Genomic DNA, 18004 nt, shown 5'->3' on the forward strand with positions numbered 1-18004 from the left:
AATGAAGATCGACATTTCTTAAGCAGACCAATGTCATTTAGCATTGAAACCCCTTAGAAGATATGTTTTTAAGTAAATTTATAGCATAATATATAATATTATTTGTCATTAAGTAGGACCTTACGATCCTACGATCCGATCCTATCGATTCGATTCCACCCCCCTCATCGATCCAAGGTAAGATCCCGATCCTAGCAACCTTGTATATTTCCGTCACTCAAAGTTACATTGATAATTTTGATATGTATCCATGTACTATATACGTAGTAGTTATGTTACTTATGTATAAGACAAAGGGAAAACTCACCCAATTAAAATCGACTTGACCCAAATGATATGACTCGAATTAGAAATTGAATTGACGTGAATTGAACTCGAACAATACTCAAAATCGGATGACTAGAAGTAATCCATCATGAACAAAAAATGGCTGAGATTAAATATAGTTATATAGTATATAGCTTTGCCTTTTTTTTTTCTTTTTTTTTTTTCTCCATCAATAAGCTAATTTTAATAGGCTCGAAATTGACCTAACTTCAAAAAATTTGTGCTTAATGTCAAAATTTCTTTGCTCGATCCGAAAGTTTCCTTAGTTGATTATGACTTATTGGACTAGATTTGAACATGCATCAAAGAATTTATTTACCACCTCCATTACCATATTGATCACACAGTATGGAAATTTCTATGTAAGATTACACAATTTATATTATATCAGTATAAGAGTTAATCAAGTTCAAATTACGACTAAAATAATTAAGTTTTGATAAGATTTTACAAATTCAATTCAGTTCAGGTAAAGTCAAATAAATAAGTTCTTGTAAAAAAAAATCAAATAAATTATATAACTCCCTTCGTTTTGTAATAATCGCAACACTAGATATTGCACAAAGTTGTAGGAGAATTATATGGTGGAATAAAAAGGTGAATTTTACTATATAAAGTATAGTTAGTTGGTCTTGTAAAAAAAAAAAACAAAAAAAAAAAAACTATAGTTAGGCCTTGTTAACTTCACCTTAAAAAAAATATCCGGTAAAAATAATTTTAGTTTGGTAAAATTAATTTCACTTCAGTAAAACTAAATTTAGTTCAGCAAAAATAATTTCAGTTCAGTAAAAATAATTTCAATTCAGTAAAAATCAGTAAACTCAAAGAAGAAGTATAATAGAAAATCTGTAAAAATAATTTCAGTTCAGTTAAATTAATTTTAAATTTAGTAAAAATAATTTAAGTTCAGCAAAATTAATTTCAGTTCAGCAAAAATAAGGTGAAGTAAACGGGTCTTAGTGGGATATATCTAATCGTTATTAGGAGAGATAAATTATTAAAAAAAAAAGATAATGTAAATGGGGTTGGTAGGAGAGACAAAATAATAAAATAGTACGAGTAGTGAGTATTTAACAAATAAAGAAGTATTATAATTATTACGAAACAGAGGGAGTAAAAAAAATACATGTCATGAGGTGAATATATAAAACACACCTTTAAATAAGGGTATGTTCACTTCAGCTTAATTTCAGTTTAGTTCAGCTTCAATTAGTTTAGTTCAGTTTAATTCAGCTTCAGTTCAGTCAGTTCAATTTAGCTCCTAATTTTCATCTTTCATAAAATATTCATTTCAGCTTTATTCAGTTCTAATCAGTCCAGTTCAGTTAAGTTCAGCTCCAATCATTTCAGTTTAGTTCAGTTCAGCTTAGTTCAGTAAATGTGAACAGACCCTAAGTAGTCCTTTCTAGTTAGGTTGTTAAGCCATTTTTGTATAAAACACGATGTTTCAAAATAAATAAATAAATAAATAATAAAAAAATTAAATAAAACATGAATTACTACTTTCTCCAAAAAAAATTTCATAGTACTAACTCCTTATTATCGTATATATAGAGGCGAACATTTCTCCCATAAACCAACTTTAGCATCGTTAAAGGATATGCTTAACGTTAATAAATTAACCACATTGTCATTCATCCCCTTCAACTCATTCATACGTCATACAAATTACATCATATCATATATCAATATCTTTATAATTCATCATCATATTTTTCTTACATAAAAAAAGACCCTAAATATACTTGACAATTATCCAATATCTAGCCATTCATCACCATTTTACTTGTAAATTTATCCACAAATTATTTGCTAATTTTGTAAAAAAACACAAAAAAAAAAAAGCTTGAAATTTCATCAATGGCTACTTGCACACCTCAAAAATTCTCAACCCTTCAAACCAAATTCATTAACAAATCACCCCTTATCCCTAAAACCACCACACTCCTTTCTCTTTCGTCTTCGAAACCCACCTTTTCTTTACTCTCTTTAACCACCACCACCTCCGCCGTAAAATGCGCCGTCACGCCGTCGCCGGCGCCGGAAACTCGCCGGAGACCGGAGTACATCCCGTACAAAATCGCCGACCCGACTTACGTCCGAATATTCGACACCACCCTCCGGGACGGCGAGCAGTCGCCGGGGGCCGCCATGACGCCGGTACAAAAGCTCGAGATAGCGAGGCAGCTCGCCTCTCTCGGGGTGGACATCATCGAGGCGGGGTTTCCCGCCTCCTCGAAAGCGGACCTAGAGGCCGTAAAATCGATTGCTATGGAGGTGGGTAATGCTGTTGATGAGGAGGGGTATGTGCCGGTGATATGTGGGCTTTCAAGGTGTAATAAGGCGGATATCGAGGCGGCGTGGGAGGCAGTGAAGTACGCGAGGCGGCCGAGGATACATACGTTTATTGCAACGAGTGAGATACATATGGAGCATAAGTTGAATAAGAGTAAGGAAGAAGTGGTTGAAATTGCAAGGAGTATGGTTAGTTATGCTAGGAGTTTGGGGTGTGATGATGTTGAGTTTAGCCCTGAAGATGCTGGCAGGTAAATGTTTAAACTTTTTTACTGCTCTTTTTTAAATCGAATGAATTTTACTTAATTTAAATATTACCCCCGTTAAATGTTATGTGCAACTTGAAAATATTTTATATCTCACAAATAGTACTTCAAAGGTGCACGTAACATTTAACGGAGGTAGTAGGTAATTTACACATTTTAAAAGTCGCACATTACGATTGTAAGTGCATGATTATATAATACTTGGTATACACTAAATAAGACTTTGCTCACTTATAATAAGACAATTACCGTTTTTTAAAGGTTAAGATCCTTTTTAGTTTTTGCAACACAAGTAGAACAAATTTTATAGGAAGCATTCAATTAGGAATATTGGTATTCATCGGCAACAATAATACGGAGTAGTTGATAAGTTTATTAGTAATCAATTAGGCATGTGGTGTATAGACAAAAATTTACTCTATAAAAATGTAATGTAAAAGTTGGTAACACATCATTATCAAAGAACCCTTTTATTTTATTCATTTACTATTGTAACTTATAAAATATGAGTCAAGTGAGGAGGGGTATCAAAGGATATGCATAAAATATGACGAATAATGCAAAAGCCTAAACTTAGATTAAGTACTAATGTAGCCTATGTAGGAATGATTGGGTTTGGTATAATTTGTAGTATTATCACATAGTATAAGATAATTAGTATAAATTTTTAAATGGACCTATTTCACATTAATTTATTGTGGACCACTAACATTAGGGAAATTATGGTTGTTTTATTAGTAAAAAAAAGGGTCACTATAATAGAAAAAAGGTCTCTATGTTGAAATAAAAGTCATTTTGTAATATATAGGCTATAAGAGGTTAATCTTTTTAATGAAATATTTTATATACTGGTTAACATGAATAATAAAGGTCATTATGTTAAAATTAGGGTCATAACGTTGTACTTTAAGTTCACAATAATATTAAACGTTACTAGTTTTAATAAGGGTTACTATGTTAAAAATAAGGTTACTATGTAAAAACTAAGGGTCACTATGTTCAATATAATGTCAGTTGCGTGTGTATAAACTTTGGGTCCACAATAACATTAATGTAGACCAGGTCCACGCAAGTCTTTTTAGATAATTAGTTGACTAGATATGCAATATTAAACATCTCAACTTTCATAACAAATGCAATAAGATTTAAGAAATTAACAAGGATACATAAGTTACATGGTTCACTAATGATCAGTTAGCTATGTTCATAACATGTTAGTGGAGAGTTTTATAAATCTAGAGAAAAGTGCAAATTACAAAATAGCGGTCAAGTTAAACCCCAAAGGAGTTTCATGTCATAGTATCGAAGGGACTAACTGATTCAAGGCATACTCTAACATTACCCATTTTTCTAACCTTCTTTTTTTATTGAATGAGATAAATATACAATTAAGTCAAAATGATCTAGTCATTTGAAGGGGCTACATGAATATATTTTTCATTATATTTATCAAGATAACGCCTTGAAAATCAAATTAAGCTTGAATAGTCTGATACGGACTTAAATTGTTAATTTTCCGAACCGTCAAAGTAACCTACTTATCTATACGGTGAGTTTTAATGAGAAATGAAATGACTCCATCTCCATACCATAAATTTTATGATCCATGAAAGCATTGGTGAATCCACACTTCCCTCATTGAGCTCAAAATCTAAACCCCAAATCTATTAAACCTTGACTAGTCAACAAGCCACGTAAGACCTAACAAGTTTATTCACAAATCCAGTAAAATCAAACACCATTTCTTCATTGTTCATATTCCAGCCGCCTTGCTCATCTTCTTCCATTAAAACCTCTGCAAAAACCTTCAATCACCTTCATCAATGGCGACTCTAACAACCTCAAATCTCTCTCTCTCCTCCACCACAATCTCAAAACCCCTTTTCCCCAAAACCCCATTTACAACCCTCCTTTCTCTCTCCTCCCCAAAACCATCTTTCTCTCTCTTCTCACTTTCCTCCAAACCCACCAACAAACCCACCTCTCGTTTTGCCTCCATAACTCTATGCTCCGCAACCCCACCTCATACCCGACCCGATTACATCCCGGGAAGAATCTCCGACCCGAATTACGTAAGAATCTTTGATACTACGCTTCGAGATGGCGAGCAATCTCCGGGAGCGTCAATGACTCCAAAACAAAAATTGGAGATTGCTCGCCAGCTCGCCCGCCTCGGTGTTGATATCATCGAGGCGGGGTTTCCAGCGGCCTCCAATGCGGACTTGGAGGCCGTGAAAACAATTGCCCTTGAGGTGGGCAATGCTGTTGATGAACAGGGGTATATTCCTGTCATTTGCGGGCTTTCGCGGTGTAATAAGGCTGACATTGATGCTGCTTGGGCCGCAGTGAAGTATGCCAAGCGGCCGAGGATTCATACTTTCATTGCAACGAGTGAGATACATATGGAGCATAAATTGAACAAGACTAGACAAGAAGTGGTTGAAATTGCTAGGAATATGGTTAGTTATGCTAGGAGTTTAGGGTGTGAGGACGTTGAATTTAGCCCTGAGGATGCTGGCAGGTATTGTGGATATATATACCTTTTTGTTGAGTGTTAATTGAAATGTGTCATTTGTTGAATTAGCTATAAAATTAATATAGAAGCTTTATGATTTTAGAATATTTTATGAAAGTTGTGAATGCATTAGTATGTTTGTTGGGATTTTGTATTAGTCTATTAGAAATGGTTTTAGAGGTTGAGTTGTTACTTGTTGGTATATTAATCTTTGCAGATTGTGATTGAATTAATGTGATAGTTAAGGTTTGCCGTAGTGTCATAGTTGTGATTATTTTAGGGGCTTAGCACAAGCAAACTTAAGCAGAACCAAATTATGTTAGTCTTAGGAAAGCTGCCAATGCACAACTTTGTTTTGCTGGGATTGAGTTATTAAACTATTAGTCAATAAAACCCTTGAGACTGTCATTGAATTACTATATTGAACGAGTCACATAGTAGCGCTACAATTTTTGTTACTGATAGGCATTATGATTATACAAGATTTAGCCCTAGTTATGTTTGTTAAGGTCTTAAAGGACATGGAACTAAAGACAAAATTGAGGGGTCAGAGGCATTGATCAAGTTGTCAAGCACCTTAAGTCAGTATAGACGTTGATCAAAACCCTAATGACCTAATGTGCTAGTCAGATGTTGCACTTTTTTCATTTCTTCTACGAAGTATGTAGAAGAATAATATGGACTTTTGTCTCACATAAATTTGGTTGTATACTGTTTTGTAATTGATATATTCTTTGGCTTTGTTTCTTCACAGATCAGATAGAGAGTTTCTTTATCAGATTTTAGGAGAAGTTATTAAGGCTGGAGCAACCACTCTAAACATTCCTGATACCGTGGGTTATACAGTCCCTAGTGAGTTTGGGCAATTGATTGCTGATATAAAGGCTAATACACCCGGAGTCGAGAATGTGATAATCTCTACACATTGTCAGAATGATCTTGGGCTTTCTAGTGCTAATACAGTAGCTGTATGTTATTAATTTTTACTTCTGTAATTTGCATCTCTATAAGGAACATAATTTTTTTTTTTTTTTTAAAGGGACCTCACATTGTATTGAAATTCAGGGAGCATGTGCAGGTGCAAGGCAATTGGAGGTAACAATTAACGGAATTGGTGAAAGAGCTGGAAATGCTTCATTGGAAGAGGTGTGCCTTTATTGAATGAGAATTAAACTTTCTTCCTCTTGATTTAGATGACTGTGACTTGGATTAAGGTTTATGTCATGCATATAATTTAATTTAATTATTTTCATTTATTGTCATTCATCATTTTTAAAAATAGGTTGTCATGACCATTAAATGTCGTGGGGAATCATTGGGTGGTCTTTACACTGGGATTCAGACAGAACACATTGTGAAGGCCAGCAAGATGGTACTTTCTCAACTTAACTCTATAATAACTTATCTTCACTATTGAATGCAGCTTGCATATAGTTTTAGTTCTCCCATTTTTTATTTTTTTTAGGTGGCGGAGTATTCAGGACTGCTTGTACAGCCTCACAAGGCTATAGTTGGAGCTAATGCTTTTAAGCATGAAAGTGGAATTCATCAGGTTCGTTACGGTTCATATGGCTAGCAACTCATAACATTCTTATGGAAGCTGCACTTTAATTATAAAGAATTTTGTCTACTGAAGCCCATTTCTCCTGTTATAAATTTCTTGTATATCTTTTGTTTAGCTTAACATAAATTGTTTCTTCTCTACATCTTCTACAATAATTTTTGGTTCCTGTCAAGGCTGTGAAAGCTATGGGGTAAGCTATGGAGTTTATAAAACTACTCATGTACGCACTCCTTTATATGCAGTAATGTGCCGCTAATTGAAATACTAAAGATTACTCAACAGTAATTTGCCACTAATCCAAATACTGAAGCTAATTCAGCAGTAATATGCCACTGATTAAAATACTGAAGCTAATAGTTGAATAATTCACCTTCTATTTTAGTTGAGCTCATTTCCAAATATTGCTGTGATGTGCCCTTGATTAAAATCCTGTAATTATTTCAGCAGCTCTTTTGCCCCATTCATCTTCATCTTCTTTACCTTCTCGATACTTTAGCTCTTTTAATTGAACCCTCACTAGTTGAGTACTTGAGATGTTCTTTTTAAGCCTCCTTCACAATATAAAGATTAGCCATAATATCTTAGTATCGAATATCCATGTCCTTTTGATTTTATCTTGTTCAGTTGGATACATGGTGAATTAATTTATACTGTATATTAATTGAGGTTTTTTTTTATGATATTGTAGCACGGAATGCTAAAACACAAAGGCACTTATGAAATCATGTCTCCAGAAGATATAGGGCTTCAGCGAGCTGATGAATCTGGTCTTGTTCTTGGAAAGCTTAGGTATGTAGTATTATGTGTGGCTATTTTCTCTTGAGGTCAAATTCATTTACTAGTAGTATCACATTCCTACAATTATTCATCTTATCTGAGTGTCGTATTCATCTTTAGAGTGCATATTATCCTCTTACCTGTGTATTGTATTCATCTGTTTTCTCTAGTCATAGGCCTGTTCAAGTTAACAAAAATGAATACTAGGATTTTTATCAATGCTTATGTTGGCCCTAAGGGCAGCAACTCCTTGAGTCTGATGAAATTGATACTCTTTTATAAAGATACATCTCAAAGATTACTTAGAGACTGGTGGATTTAAGGCTATTTAAGGAGCATAGAATTATCTGATTTGTTTGATTGTAAGCTTTTGCTATGTTTTTCTTCTTGTTATGAATCTTAATGAAGGAACAAAGGCGTGTGGAGCTGTATGCTTCATGCTTAACTTGATTTTTTGTGCATTCCCCCCCCCCCCCCCCCACACACACACACATTTTCCATTACTATTTTTACAGTAATAAGAGATTATTGATTGATTTATATGATTGTGACAGTGGACGTCATGCATTGCAAAAAAGACTTGAGCAGGTAAGTGGTTATTTAGCCACTTTGTCTACTGAACTTCAGTTTACTTATGCCTATAAGTGTCTGACGGGTTTCCTATTTCTTCCAGATGGGATACTCTTTTGAAGGCAAGGAACTTGATGACGTCTTTTGGCGGTTTAAATCAGTTGCTGAGAAGAAAAAGGTAAATAGGATTGTTTCTTTCTCATGAATTTTATGACGCTACCTGTTCCTAGGTCTTTGATACGTTGCTGCAAGCTGTTGGTGGACAATTTGTGGAAATTTCTTAGAAGCTTAGGTTGCAAAATTTTCATTGGTTTCCTCCATATATGACACTGTCTTTTTTACATTTCAATTCACCAGCATGTCTTGGATGAGGACATTGAAGCCTTGGTAATCGATGAACTTTTCCAGCCGGAATCAGTTTGGTCACTTGGGGATCTCCAGGTAATTTGTTGAGTAAATATATATGGCTCTTTATTTTGTTTAATTTCCTTTTTGATTCTATGATTCTTGATGAGCTCCTTAATTTGGATTTTCCTTGGGTTTTGGGCAGGTTACATGTGGAACTCTTGGACTTTCTACAGCAACTGTTAAGCTCATTGATGCTGATGGGATAGAACATGTTGCTTGTTCAGTTGGAACTGGACCAGTTGATTCTGCATATAAGGCTGTTGATTCAATAGTCAAGGTTTGTAGCGGAGAATATCATACGCTAATCTACTACAGTAGAATTTTAGCTAGCTCACTGGGGATTCATAATATTTATTTGAAGTCTCTTCTGTTACCTTCGATTATGGTATCAAAGCAGCTAATTTGTCAACTGAAGATGTTGATTGTTCAATAATTTTTAAGAAAGAAAAGGCGTATAAATACCTGGTTTATCAATATTATCTTCAATCTTAGAGAAAGCTGGAAGCGCATTTTATCTCTCTTCTTTTATCCCTCAAAAAGATGGTTAATTAACAAAATGTTTAACAATAGAGCTCTCTTTATAAACAGGTACCTGTGACTCTACTCGAGTACTCACTGACAGGTGTGACAGAAGGTATAGATGCAATAGCTACCACCAGAGTATTAATACGTGGGGATAATGGTTTCACAACTACACAAGCTACTACTGGGGAGCAAATTCGTCGAACATTCAGGTATGAAATTGCAATTTGTTCATTCTTTTTGGTGACTTATAATGCACCTTTTTTTTTGGTCGTCATTATTAAACTTGTACTCTTGACTGCAGTGGGAGTGGATCTGAAATGGATATTGTTGTCTCAAGTGTCCGAGCTTATGTTAGTGCACTAAATAAGATGCTAGCATACAAGAATAAACCTAATCGAAAAGTCTCGGTGGAGAATTCTCACGTTCCTGCCTCAGATGCTGTCCCTGCTGGTAGTGCTTGAAGAGTTTAAGATCTTGATCTCACTTAGTTTCTGTATAAATGTGGGATGTGAGCCTGCTTTTTTCTACGTTGCCATGGAATGTTGTCACCCAGTGAATTTTACTGTGAATATCGAGCATTTGGTCATTGTTACAGAGAAGAAACCTCCTAGAAAGGTCCTTGACTCCTTGGGGACGGCATAGCCATCATTCACTCGTTCATCTGTTTGCCCCTCAGTGTAAACTGTAATTGCCCCTCCTGCAGTCTGTAACTTCTATTTTTGTAGACTGTAATATGTAACTCGAGATTGCACTTAAGGTGGTTTTATGCAGAGGATTGTCAGAATTTTGAATTTCATTTCTAAGAATAAAATAAAGTATATTGCTTTCTACTTTGTCATATACCCACCCCTTCTCAACTCCCAAGTTTAATGTGCAGCTTTGATATAGAATAAGGCAATACATCACCAGGTTTCTTGCCTCCGCTTCTTTATGTTGCATCTATGAGAGGCTGAGAGCCAAAATTCAAACTTTATTTAAGTTACAAAAACCTGGACAACTAAATAAGGCTTATAAGTTGGAATAACTGGATAAGAGCCATATAACGACAAATAAAGATAAAATTCAAAAATACTTTGTGTAAATGTTATTTAAAAGCAATATGTAAAAAACAACATACATTTCCCCAAAACCCACCATTAAAAATAACGAAAGAAGATTAAGGCTGACTTCAAAAGTACATTTGACATTGCCTTTTCAAACAAGCCAAGAGATACATTGTATAGGTTCAGGTGGTATTTTTCATGATCAAGTACAACTTCTTGGAGCGAGTAATTCAGTAAGAGAGAAATGTACTCTTCCAAGTTATACTCTCACCAGGAGAAAGCAGGTACAACATAGGTGGGATAAGCGCCACATTTGGATGCCAGCTCCTGCACTTTTGAAGCTTCAGCTACTTCACCAAATTGGTGAAGTCGAAGCTCATCCGCATGGATCCCTCCTGTGATGAATACAGACTGCATTCCAGCGACATTTGCACCCGTTATGTCATGGTGCAGTGAGTCTCCTACAGCAATGGATTCTGGTGCATCCACACCTGCCATGGCCATGGCTGATTCGTAGATAATCTGTCCAAGTATGTTCAACCTCAGATTTTGGTTTTAAAGGCAGTGTGACAAACATCTCAATTTTATTTGTCCATAGGAATATATAAGCATTGTAATTGACAAGGTTTGTACTTTGTATCATCAATAGGGATGTTTTGTCCCATATTGTGTCTCATATATATGTTCTGCTGTCCCTGAACCCACCACACCATCAACATTCACCGTTAATTTAAACTACCCAATTTTTAAGGTGTGAAGTTTAAATAGGTGGGACACAAGAACAAACACCAATCCCCATATACAGGATAACAGGACAATTACATCAGAATTCAGTGCAAACATCTCAAGACATCAACTTGTCGGATGATGACATTAATGATTAACTCATTTCAGAGGATACTAGTACTTGTAGATGGTTGATCTCTTAAACATGACGACATTCAATCTACCATAATGACCATGAGGATAGAATGGCATGATTTTACCTTTCCAGGCTTTCCCATCCACTTGACTTCTCCACCAAGTTGCTCATATTTTGCTGCAAGCGTTCCTATGAATGAAATCATAACAGGGAAACAATACATAAAAATTTAGGCAAAGGAGCAAGCAGACAGCTAGCAAATCAGATATTTTATTGGGAATGCTAACAGTTCAACACATTACACTCAGTTCAAAACATAGGTTTTTTTAGCTAGATATTGACATGTTGCATAAAGCAGTTAACAGTGCAAATTTGTTACATTTGAAATATAACCTACCAGGCATAACTCGAAGTGCTCTGGCCTCAACAGTTACATAGTCTGGATTGGCCACTACCATAGGGATTTTTCTTAAAGCACATTGTTCCAATATTTTTTCAAGCTCTTCCAGTTGCTTCGGAACAGCAGATCCAGAAGAAAGCCCCAGTGCTTCAGTGCCATGGACCAAAATGAATTCAGCCTCTTCAACATTATCCACAACTTTCAGGTCTAGACCCTGAAAAAGTAGCAGACAGGAAAGTGATCAGAATTTTAGGTAACCATCTTTGATTTTCTACCTAGCTGAGTAGAAAAAATATATCTACAGTTCTGCATTAATACCTATCCATTCAATAAGTAGGAAGCTGAGGTTATGCCAAGATAGAAAATTGACATAAGGAATTTGACAATCTATTCTTTCTCAGCTATACTTGGAAATAAAATCAATTCATCCTACAAGAAACATCTAAGCAAGAAGATAGGAAAAGGAAAATAGATTTTGGTGAACGGAAAGAAAAGACTAAATGCTCCACTCCAAATTCTCTCTAATTGTATGAAATTAAGAGTTGGTCTTTTAATTTTAAGGGTGAGTGGGGGAATCAGGAATAGAAGATCAATTATGCAACATACATCAAGAGATATGGCACCCCGGTCACCCCAGGTCAAGTGGATGCATGACTTTCCAAGCGCTGCAAACCAAGGATCATCTCGCCTGTCCACAGTGACAAAGAAGGGATATTTCAAACAAGAGTTTACACTTCAGAGGATGATCATAATGGTTGAAAGTACAACAATAAAGCAGCCATTAGCAAAACCAATGTAATCCTGATCACCATTAAAAAAGAAAACACCAAAATGGAAACATGATTAGAAAACACCTTTGCCAAGAAATGGAAGAAGTGCATGCAACTAGTAAACTGCAATGAACAGGCCTAATGGAGAACTGCAGTGTAGGCAATGCTTAATTAGTTATTAAAATAAGCTTGAAGAGGAAGGGAGTCAGTTAGACTTAGAGATGCTACATACAGATCAGTGAGAGAGAAAGTGGGATGAATATTATTGATTGTTTCCTATACACTTTGGGAGAGAATAAGCCTCTGGAAAGTTTTTGTGTACCAGTCTCTTGTTTAATTTCCAGAATATCAATCTAATTCATCTTCTTACTTTAAAATCTGCTATTAAACCCTGTCCAGCTACATCAATTCATAGCACGCACCTGCATAAGAAGCACAAGTTGCACAACACCAGGCGTAAAGGAGCACAAACAATTTTCGTCCAGATGGTATATATTTTAAAAAATTCCAGTGTCACAGCATAAAACTCTTCTCATTTATTTTATACAGGATGATTTTGGTTAAGTTGACCAAGCAACAGTGATAGTTTCCATGCCTAAGAGACCATATTATCCACGTGTCTCCATACTTCACATGTACAATAATAACATTTCATGCCTCCAAATTTAATTACAAAAAACCCATAAGTAAATCTTGTAACTACATTAACTTTCATGTGCATGTGTCCATGTTACAATAAGCTGGTTAAGTAATTTTGAGGATACATCTATATGACAGCTTCAAAGTTCTAGAGACTAGACTGCAAGGTACAGTGCGTAACGTAGAAACACTCTTTGATGCTAATGGATGAATAAGTGTAATGAATGGCATAAGTCAATGAGCCCATCATCTTCTACTTGCAAATTATTAAGGGACATCAATCTTTTATTTGTTCTTCTGGTGTATGATTAGAGCAGTAAGATAAAGGTTGAGTAAGATAAAGTAATACTCAACCTTTCAAGGTATTGATGCGTCAATTCTCCACTGGTGATGGAACCTAAAAAAAGGTTAGGATCAAATCCCAAATTTCTCAATTTCTCAGTTGTCACAGATGCTCGTCTTGACGAGTTACTTATAACCACCATCTTAGCCCCAGTTTTGGCTAGCTTTTCCACTGTTTCCAAACAAGTTATTTTAAGCTTCAATCCATACCAGCTTCACAAAATGAGTGCACAGATAAAAAAAACTTGCTTACCAAATACTTACAAAAGTAACCAATCATAACATACATGTTGATATAGCACCTGGGTACGGCTTTTTTCCATCATGAAGAACTCCAAATTGATCTAGAAACCATGCCTGCAAGAACATCAACAAAATCAATTTTTTTTCAACTATTAATATTATCTGTCAGCTATCCATGCACTTAGGCTTCAAAGACACTTAAAAGTTAAGAAAACGCTATGCTACATGAATCGGTCAGTTTCAGCAATTTCCATCACTTTCAAATCAGTTCCATAACTGAAATCATTAGTACCTTGATTCTAACAAGCCTAAACTGGTTCTATTCTATATCCTCTATTGCAAATGATTGACATATTGTGACATTGTAAAAGAGTGGTGTAAGAGTAAGACAAACAATTTTCGAAAAGGAGTGGAAACCTATTATTTATCTTTGAAAAGGAGTTGTATTTTCTTCACCTAACAAAAACTTCTCCATTATTGATTGGCTTGCAACTCAAGACGACTTCATATAATCGGGTATAAAGGTGTGCAACATGGAATGTACAAAGAAGTTCCGAGCTATTAGTTCATAGAAACCAATGGATGCACAAGTATGCAATTCTTACACTAGATTTTTAGCCCCTTGATTTAAATTTAATCATCTCATCAATTAACAAACTAATAATGCTCAAAACTTCTAGATATTGATGCACAAAAGTCACTTGTATTTCAGCAGAATTCTCAATGTATCCATTAATGATTAATCAAAATTTCCCATATTGAGATTGTAGAAACAAAATGTGAATTACCCTTAAAAGAAAATGTGCATATTATCAAAATCAATCCAATAATCTATATTTAATTATCAGAGATAATATGTAAATTACCCACATAATTATAAAAAAAGATGATAAAAAGAACCAAATTTGCATAATACAGAAATCCAAATTAATTTGGCAATCTTATTATTAAATTCACATATTCAAATTTAAAGGGTTAAACATACAACTTAATTAAATTCTGGGCAAATGGGCAGTGAAAAAAAGCAGTGAAATGGGTAATTAGATTAGAGATTAGAAAAGTAATTAGAGTGAATAATGATGAAGTAAGGACCTTGAAACGACGAGTTTCAGCAAGGTGTTGAATACCGGAGAAGAACTGAAGATCGTTTGCTGAAACGCTTACCATCTTCTCCAATTCAAACCACCACCTGAATGATACTTTGCAGAGAATACCAAAGAGGGGTAGTGTTGGAAAAGTAATAAGCCGAAAGATCGTTACATTTATATACATTCGGCTGTACGGTGCACCAAAGGGTATTATTTGTTTTTTTTTTATGATTATCAAAGTTATTAAAATCGGGATTCTACTTTGAATCAGAAGGGGCTATTAGAATCGAATCGTAAATCGCATCGTATGATATACATGAATCGTAAGATTCTAAAAGATTTAAATAGGGATTTTAATAACAATGATGATTATTGTTCATTTTATTATCAAATGAACAAACATAATCAACGTATACCCTTGGGTGCATCATTCGCCGGATGTATATAACAATTTCTAGTGTAAGATGACTGTATCTTAATTTTATTGTAAGACGATAGTTTTGAATCTAACTTTAACTATTTGTAATTTTTTTTTTTGGGAACTTTAACCCCTTAAAGGTCAACTTTAATTTGTCATTGGTTTGAATCTTATTTTACTAATGTTTAATTTATCATAGATTCACGATTACATACTCTAAAGACTAATATGTTTAGTCTAGTACATTATAAGTTTTATGTAAATAAAATTTATTATTAGAAAAATAATAATTTTTGTAGTATAAAGGGTAACTTTAAATACTTTTAAGATAACGTTAATTTGTCTTATAATAAATTAGCGCACACCTGCCTTTTAGAGGATTTGTGTTTATTTTTTAGTGCGCTTATTTTACTTTATTTTTATAATTTTATCTTGCTAGGATAAAAGAAAAAAAAACTTGTCTTTGAGGGAGAAATATCTCAAAAAGGAGGAGGAATTACTTAAAACAAAGCAAACTTAAATAAATAAACCACAAAAATAATAAAGATTCCTACAAGTAAAACTAATGGAAGCCCCTCTAGAATTCACTAATGGTAGCTTGGGATTGAGAGAAAAGAGGAGGGGCGGAAAAAACACACCGATTGATATCTTGGTATTCAACTTGTATTATCAAATATTATATATATATTTTTCATAATTCTAAAGAGTAATACATAGTTTCATATATTTATGGTCAAACTTGGATATTAGCACATGTGTCGTCAAATTAATAAAGTATAACCCTTATTTCAACTAATATTTCAAGATGAATAGAACACGGCCTTAGTTGGAGCTAAAACTTTGCAAGAGGGGTGAGAGTGCAATATTTAGATTGCAGTATACCTTGTAACAGCATATATCACATTGCTAAATGTATTAGCATACACAACTCAAGACATACTTTCGGATCTCTTTAAAGTATATAGACTTCATGCTAATATTAACACAATTAGTACATTCCACATGATTGACTTAAACTTTAAGGGCTTGTTCTCATAAATTGAACTCAGCTGAACTGAACTGAGCTGAGTTGAGCTGAACTGAGCTGAGATGAACTGAAAATAACGTATGAAAACACGCCCTAATATATATGAACTTGTAGAAAGAATTAATGAAAGATTATTGAAATTAGAGTATATATTTAAAAAACTAATTATGTGTGGTTACACATATATAATCACTTTAGATACAAAAATTAAGAAGGTGGGGACTCTAGGGAAGAAGGGGATGAAGTAGAGGGTGGTTCCTCAATTTTCTTTCCCCTCTCTCTTTGCTGAGCCATGGCTTGTTTCATGGCTTCCTTCCTCTTTTTACTAGCTAGAACTTTGGCTAGGACCCCACTTACATTTGGGTCCTTTTTCTCTTGTTCTTCTGTTTTTGGGGGTGGTCTTCTTGCTGCTGCCAATGCTTTGTCACTAATATTTAGCCCCAATGCTGCAACAGCTACCCCCAATGCAACTCCCAATATAATAGCATCTCTGCACACCCGAAAGTACTAGTTCAACGGTCCGTTTGATAAGTGGTAATATTAAAGCAAATTCAACACACTAATTTTAGTGATTCATTTAAAAAGTTAGTATATAAATAGTGCAAATGTGCGAATGCCAAAGCATAACAAGTATTTTAATATGGATGACATGACGTAGTAATATGCAATATTTTTTTTTTCAATATTACTTTAAGTTTTTATTTTCTATGAAATAATGTTTAAATCATAAATTATGAGAAATTGAAACATTGTTAGAAGATAAGCTAATTCATTGATTTATATTTCAAGAACAAATGAATATACATATACAAAACACATTTTTTTACTTTTAAATGACAAAATAAGGCTTGAAATGATAGATTAGAAATTTACAATATGTGAGTGTAGGACAAAGTTAAGCTTTGTTTAGCACTAAATTAATGTGCAATAATATCCATACTACAACTAAACCTCTATTAGCTCATTAGTTACGTGCAATAGTTATTATTATGTCAGTTCAATAACATTCATTAAAAAAAAATTAATTTACCACCATCTTTAATTCAATATCAACCCAATTACATATAACATTATACTTCGTATCATATACACATAAATTATTCAAAATAAATCGGAGATTATATATGATAAGAAAAATAAAAAAAATACCTTCGTGGAGTCGGAGTAAGAGATATTGGTGCATCAACTGAGACATTTTGAGGAGATACAGAAATCATACGAACATTAAGACATTGTGTATGAATTTTGTTAGGCTTAGAAAATTTAAGTGTTGATGATCTTGTAATTAAGCTGGAAACTGTGCTTAATGCTTGGCTCATTTTTCCAACTCTACTCGAATATAATAATTATTTTTGTTTGGTTTGAAATTTCAGGTCTCAAATCAAGTGGATGATGACATTTTTCTCCCTTTGGTGTTGTGTTTCGGTCCATGTATTTTTTGTTCATAGAAAATTTAAAGCATATGTTAAAAAAAAAATAAAATAATGGATATGTTATGTACATAGAAAGTGTTATCTATTGGTTGATTTTTGATAAGGTTTTCATATTGCGTGGACCCCTTTTAGGATCTATGTGTCTTAATTTGTTCTTCGTTTTTTTTTTTTTTTTTTTTTTTTTTTTTTTTAAATGTGACAATTTTGCTAGATTTATGTTATGTGTAATTATAATATATTTCAATTATTATACCTGTATAATTGAAGATAAATTCAAATGTATGCTTTAAAAAAAATACGCGTAAAATTAAATGAGATAAACAAAAAGGAACATAGAGAATAAGCCAGATTTGTATTTAGATATAACAAATTGATGCAAGCAAAACGAGTAATGCCTTCAAGCTATGCTTGCTAATTAGTCGAGTTTAAAAGTTTTGTTTAGCCTCAATTATTTACTTCACGAGCAATCTTTAGCAGAACTTAATTTTGAAT

At 33.9% G+C, this 18004-nt stretch overlaps 3 protein-coding genes across 6 annotated transcripts; 1 reads left to right on the top strand and 2 right to left on the bottom strand.

Moving 5' to 3' along the window:
- Positions 1-2081: 2081 nt before the first annotated feature.
- Positions 2082-10087, top strand: LOC110738706 (2-isopropylmalate synthase A-like). Of its 2 annotated transcripts, none has more exons than XM_021919115.1 (12): positions 2082-2873; positions 6158-6371; positions 6469-6549; positions 6686-6775; positions 6869-6955; positions 7656-7756; positions 8299-8332; positions 8418-8492; positions 8672-8755; positions 8865-8999; positions 9311-9456; positions 9549-10087. In XM_021919115.1, exons 1-12 carry the CDS (start codon positions 2188-2190, stop codon positions 9706-9708), a joined length of 1893 nt encoding a protein of 630 aa, XP_021774807.1. In that variant the 5' UTR covers positions 2082-2187; the 3' UTR covers positions 9709-10087. The 2 variants fall into 2 exon arrangements, with proteins under 2 accessions (XP_021774807.1, XP_021774806.1); XM_021919114.1 differs by lacking the exon at positions 2082-2873 and adding an exon at positions 4554-5409.
- Positions 10088-10278: 191 nt separating this feature from the next.
- Positions 10279-14790, bottom strand: LOC110738707. Of its 3 annotated transcripts, none has more exons than XM_021919116.1 (7): positions 14639-14790; positions 13591-13660; positions 13316-13475; positions 12159-12240; positions 11550-11766; positions 11277-11341; positions 10279-10812 (listed from the first exon to the last, which is right to left on the bottom strand). In XM_021919116.1, the coding sequence occupies exons 1-7, from the start codon at positions 14711-14713 to the stop codon at positions 10558-10560; spliced, it is 924 nt and encodes a 307-aa protein (XP_021774808.1). In that variant the 5' UTR covers positions 14714-14790; the 3' UTR covers positions 10279-10557. The 3 variants fall into 3 exon arrangements, with proteins under 3 accessions (XP_021774808.1, XP_021774809.1, XP_021774810.1); XM_021919117.1 differs by having other exon boundaries at positions 13568-13660; XM_021919118.1 differs by having other exon boundaries at positions 13557-13660.
- A 1209-nt stretch (positions 14791-15999) lies between these two features.
- On the bottom strand, positions 16000-17531 carry LOC110738709. Its single transcript, XM_021919120.1, has 2 exons — positions 17229-17531; positions 16000-16569 (listed from the first exon to the last, which is right to left on the bottom strand). The coding sequence occupies exons 1-2, from the start codon at positions 17396-17398 to the stop codon at positions 16287-16289; spliced, it is 453 nt and encodes a 150-aa protein (XP_021774812.1). The 5' UTR covers positions 17399-17531; the 3' UTR covers positions 16000-16286.
- Between the last annotated feature and the right edge of the window lie 473 nt (positions 17532-18004).

This window comes from Chenopodium quinoa, unplaced genomic scaffold (genome assembly GCF_001683475.1).
Source record: "Chenopodium quinoa cultivar QQ74 unplaced genomic scaffold, ASM168347v1, whole genome shotgun sequence".
In the NCBI taxonomy this organism is placed as follows: Eukaryota; Viridiplantae; Streptophyta; class Magnoliopsida; order Caryophyllales; family Amaranthaceae; genus Chenopodium; species Chenopodium quinoa.

Excerpts from the sequence above, each read along its gene's own strand:
- LOC110738709 (XM_021919120.1), bottom strand. The coding sequence starts at position 17,398 with ATGAGCCAAGCATTAAGCACAGTTTCCAGCTTAATTACAAGATCATCA. Across the intron at positions 16,570-17,228 it reads CTTACTCCGACTCCACGAAG|AGATGCTATTATATTGGGAG; the intron begins GTATTTTTTTTA and ends TCGGGTGTGCAG.
- LOC110738707 (XM_021919116.1), bottom strand. The coding sequence starts at position 14,713 with ATGGTAAGCGTTTCAGCAAACGATCTTCAGTTCTTCTCCGGTATTCAA. Across the intron at positions 13,661-14,638 it reads CTGAAACTCGTCGTTTCAAG|GCATGGTTTCTAGATCAATT; the intron begins GTCCTTACTTCA and ends ATGTTCTTGCAG. Across the intron at positions 11,342-11,549 it reads AGCACTTCGAGTTATGCCTG|GAACGCTTGCAGCAAAATAT; the intron begins GTAGGTTATATT and ends TTTCATTCATAG.
- LOC110738706 (XM_021919114.1), top strand. The coding sequence starts at position 4,712 with ATGGCGACTCTAACAACCTCAAATCTCTCTCTCTCCTCCACCACAATC. Across the intron at positions 6,372-6,468 it reads CTAGTGCTAATACAGTAGCT|GGAGCATGTGCAGGTGCAAG; the intron begins GTATGTTATTAA and ends ATTGAAATTCAG. Across the intron at positions 7,757-8,298 it reads CTTGTTCTTGGAAAGCTTAG|TGGACGTCATGCATTGCAAA; the intron begins GTATGTAGTATT and ends TGATTGTGACAG.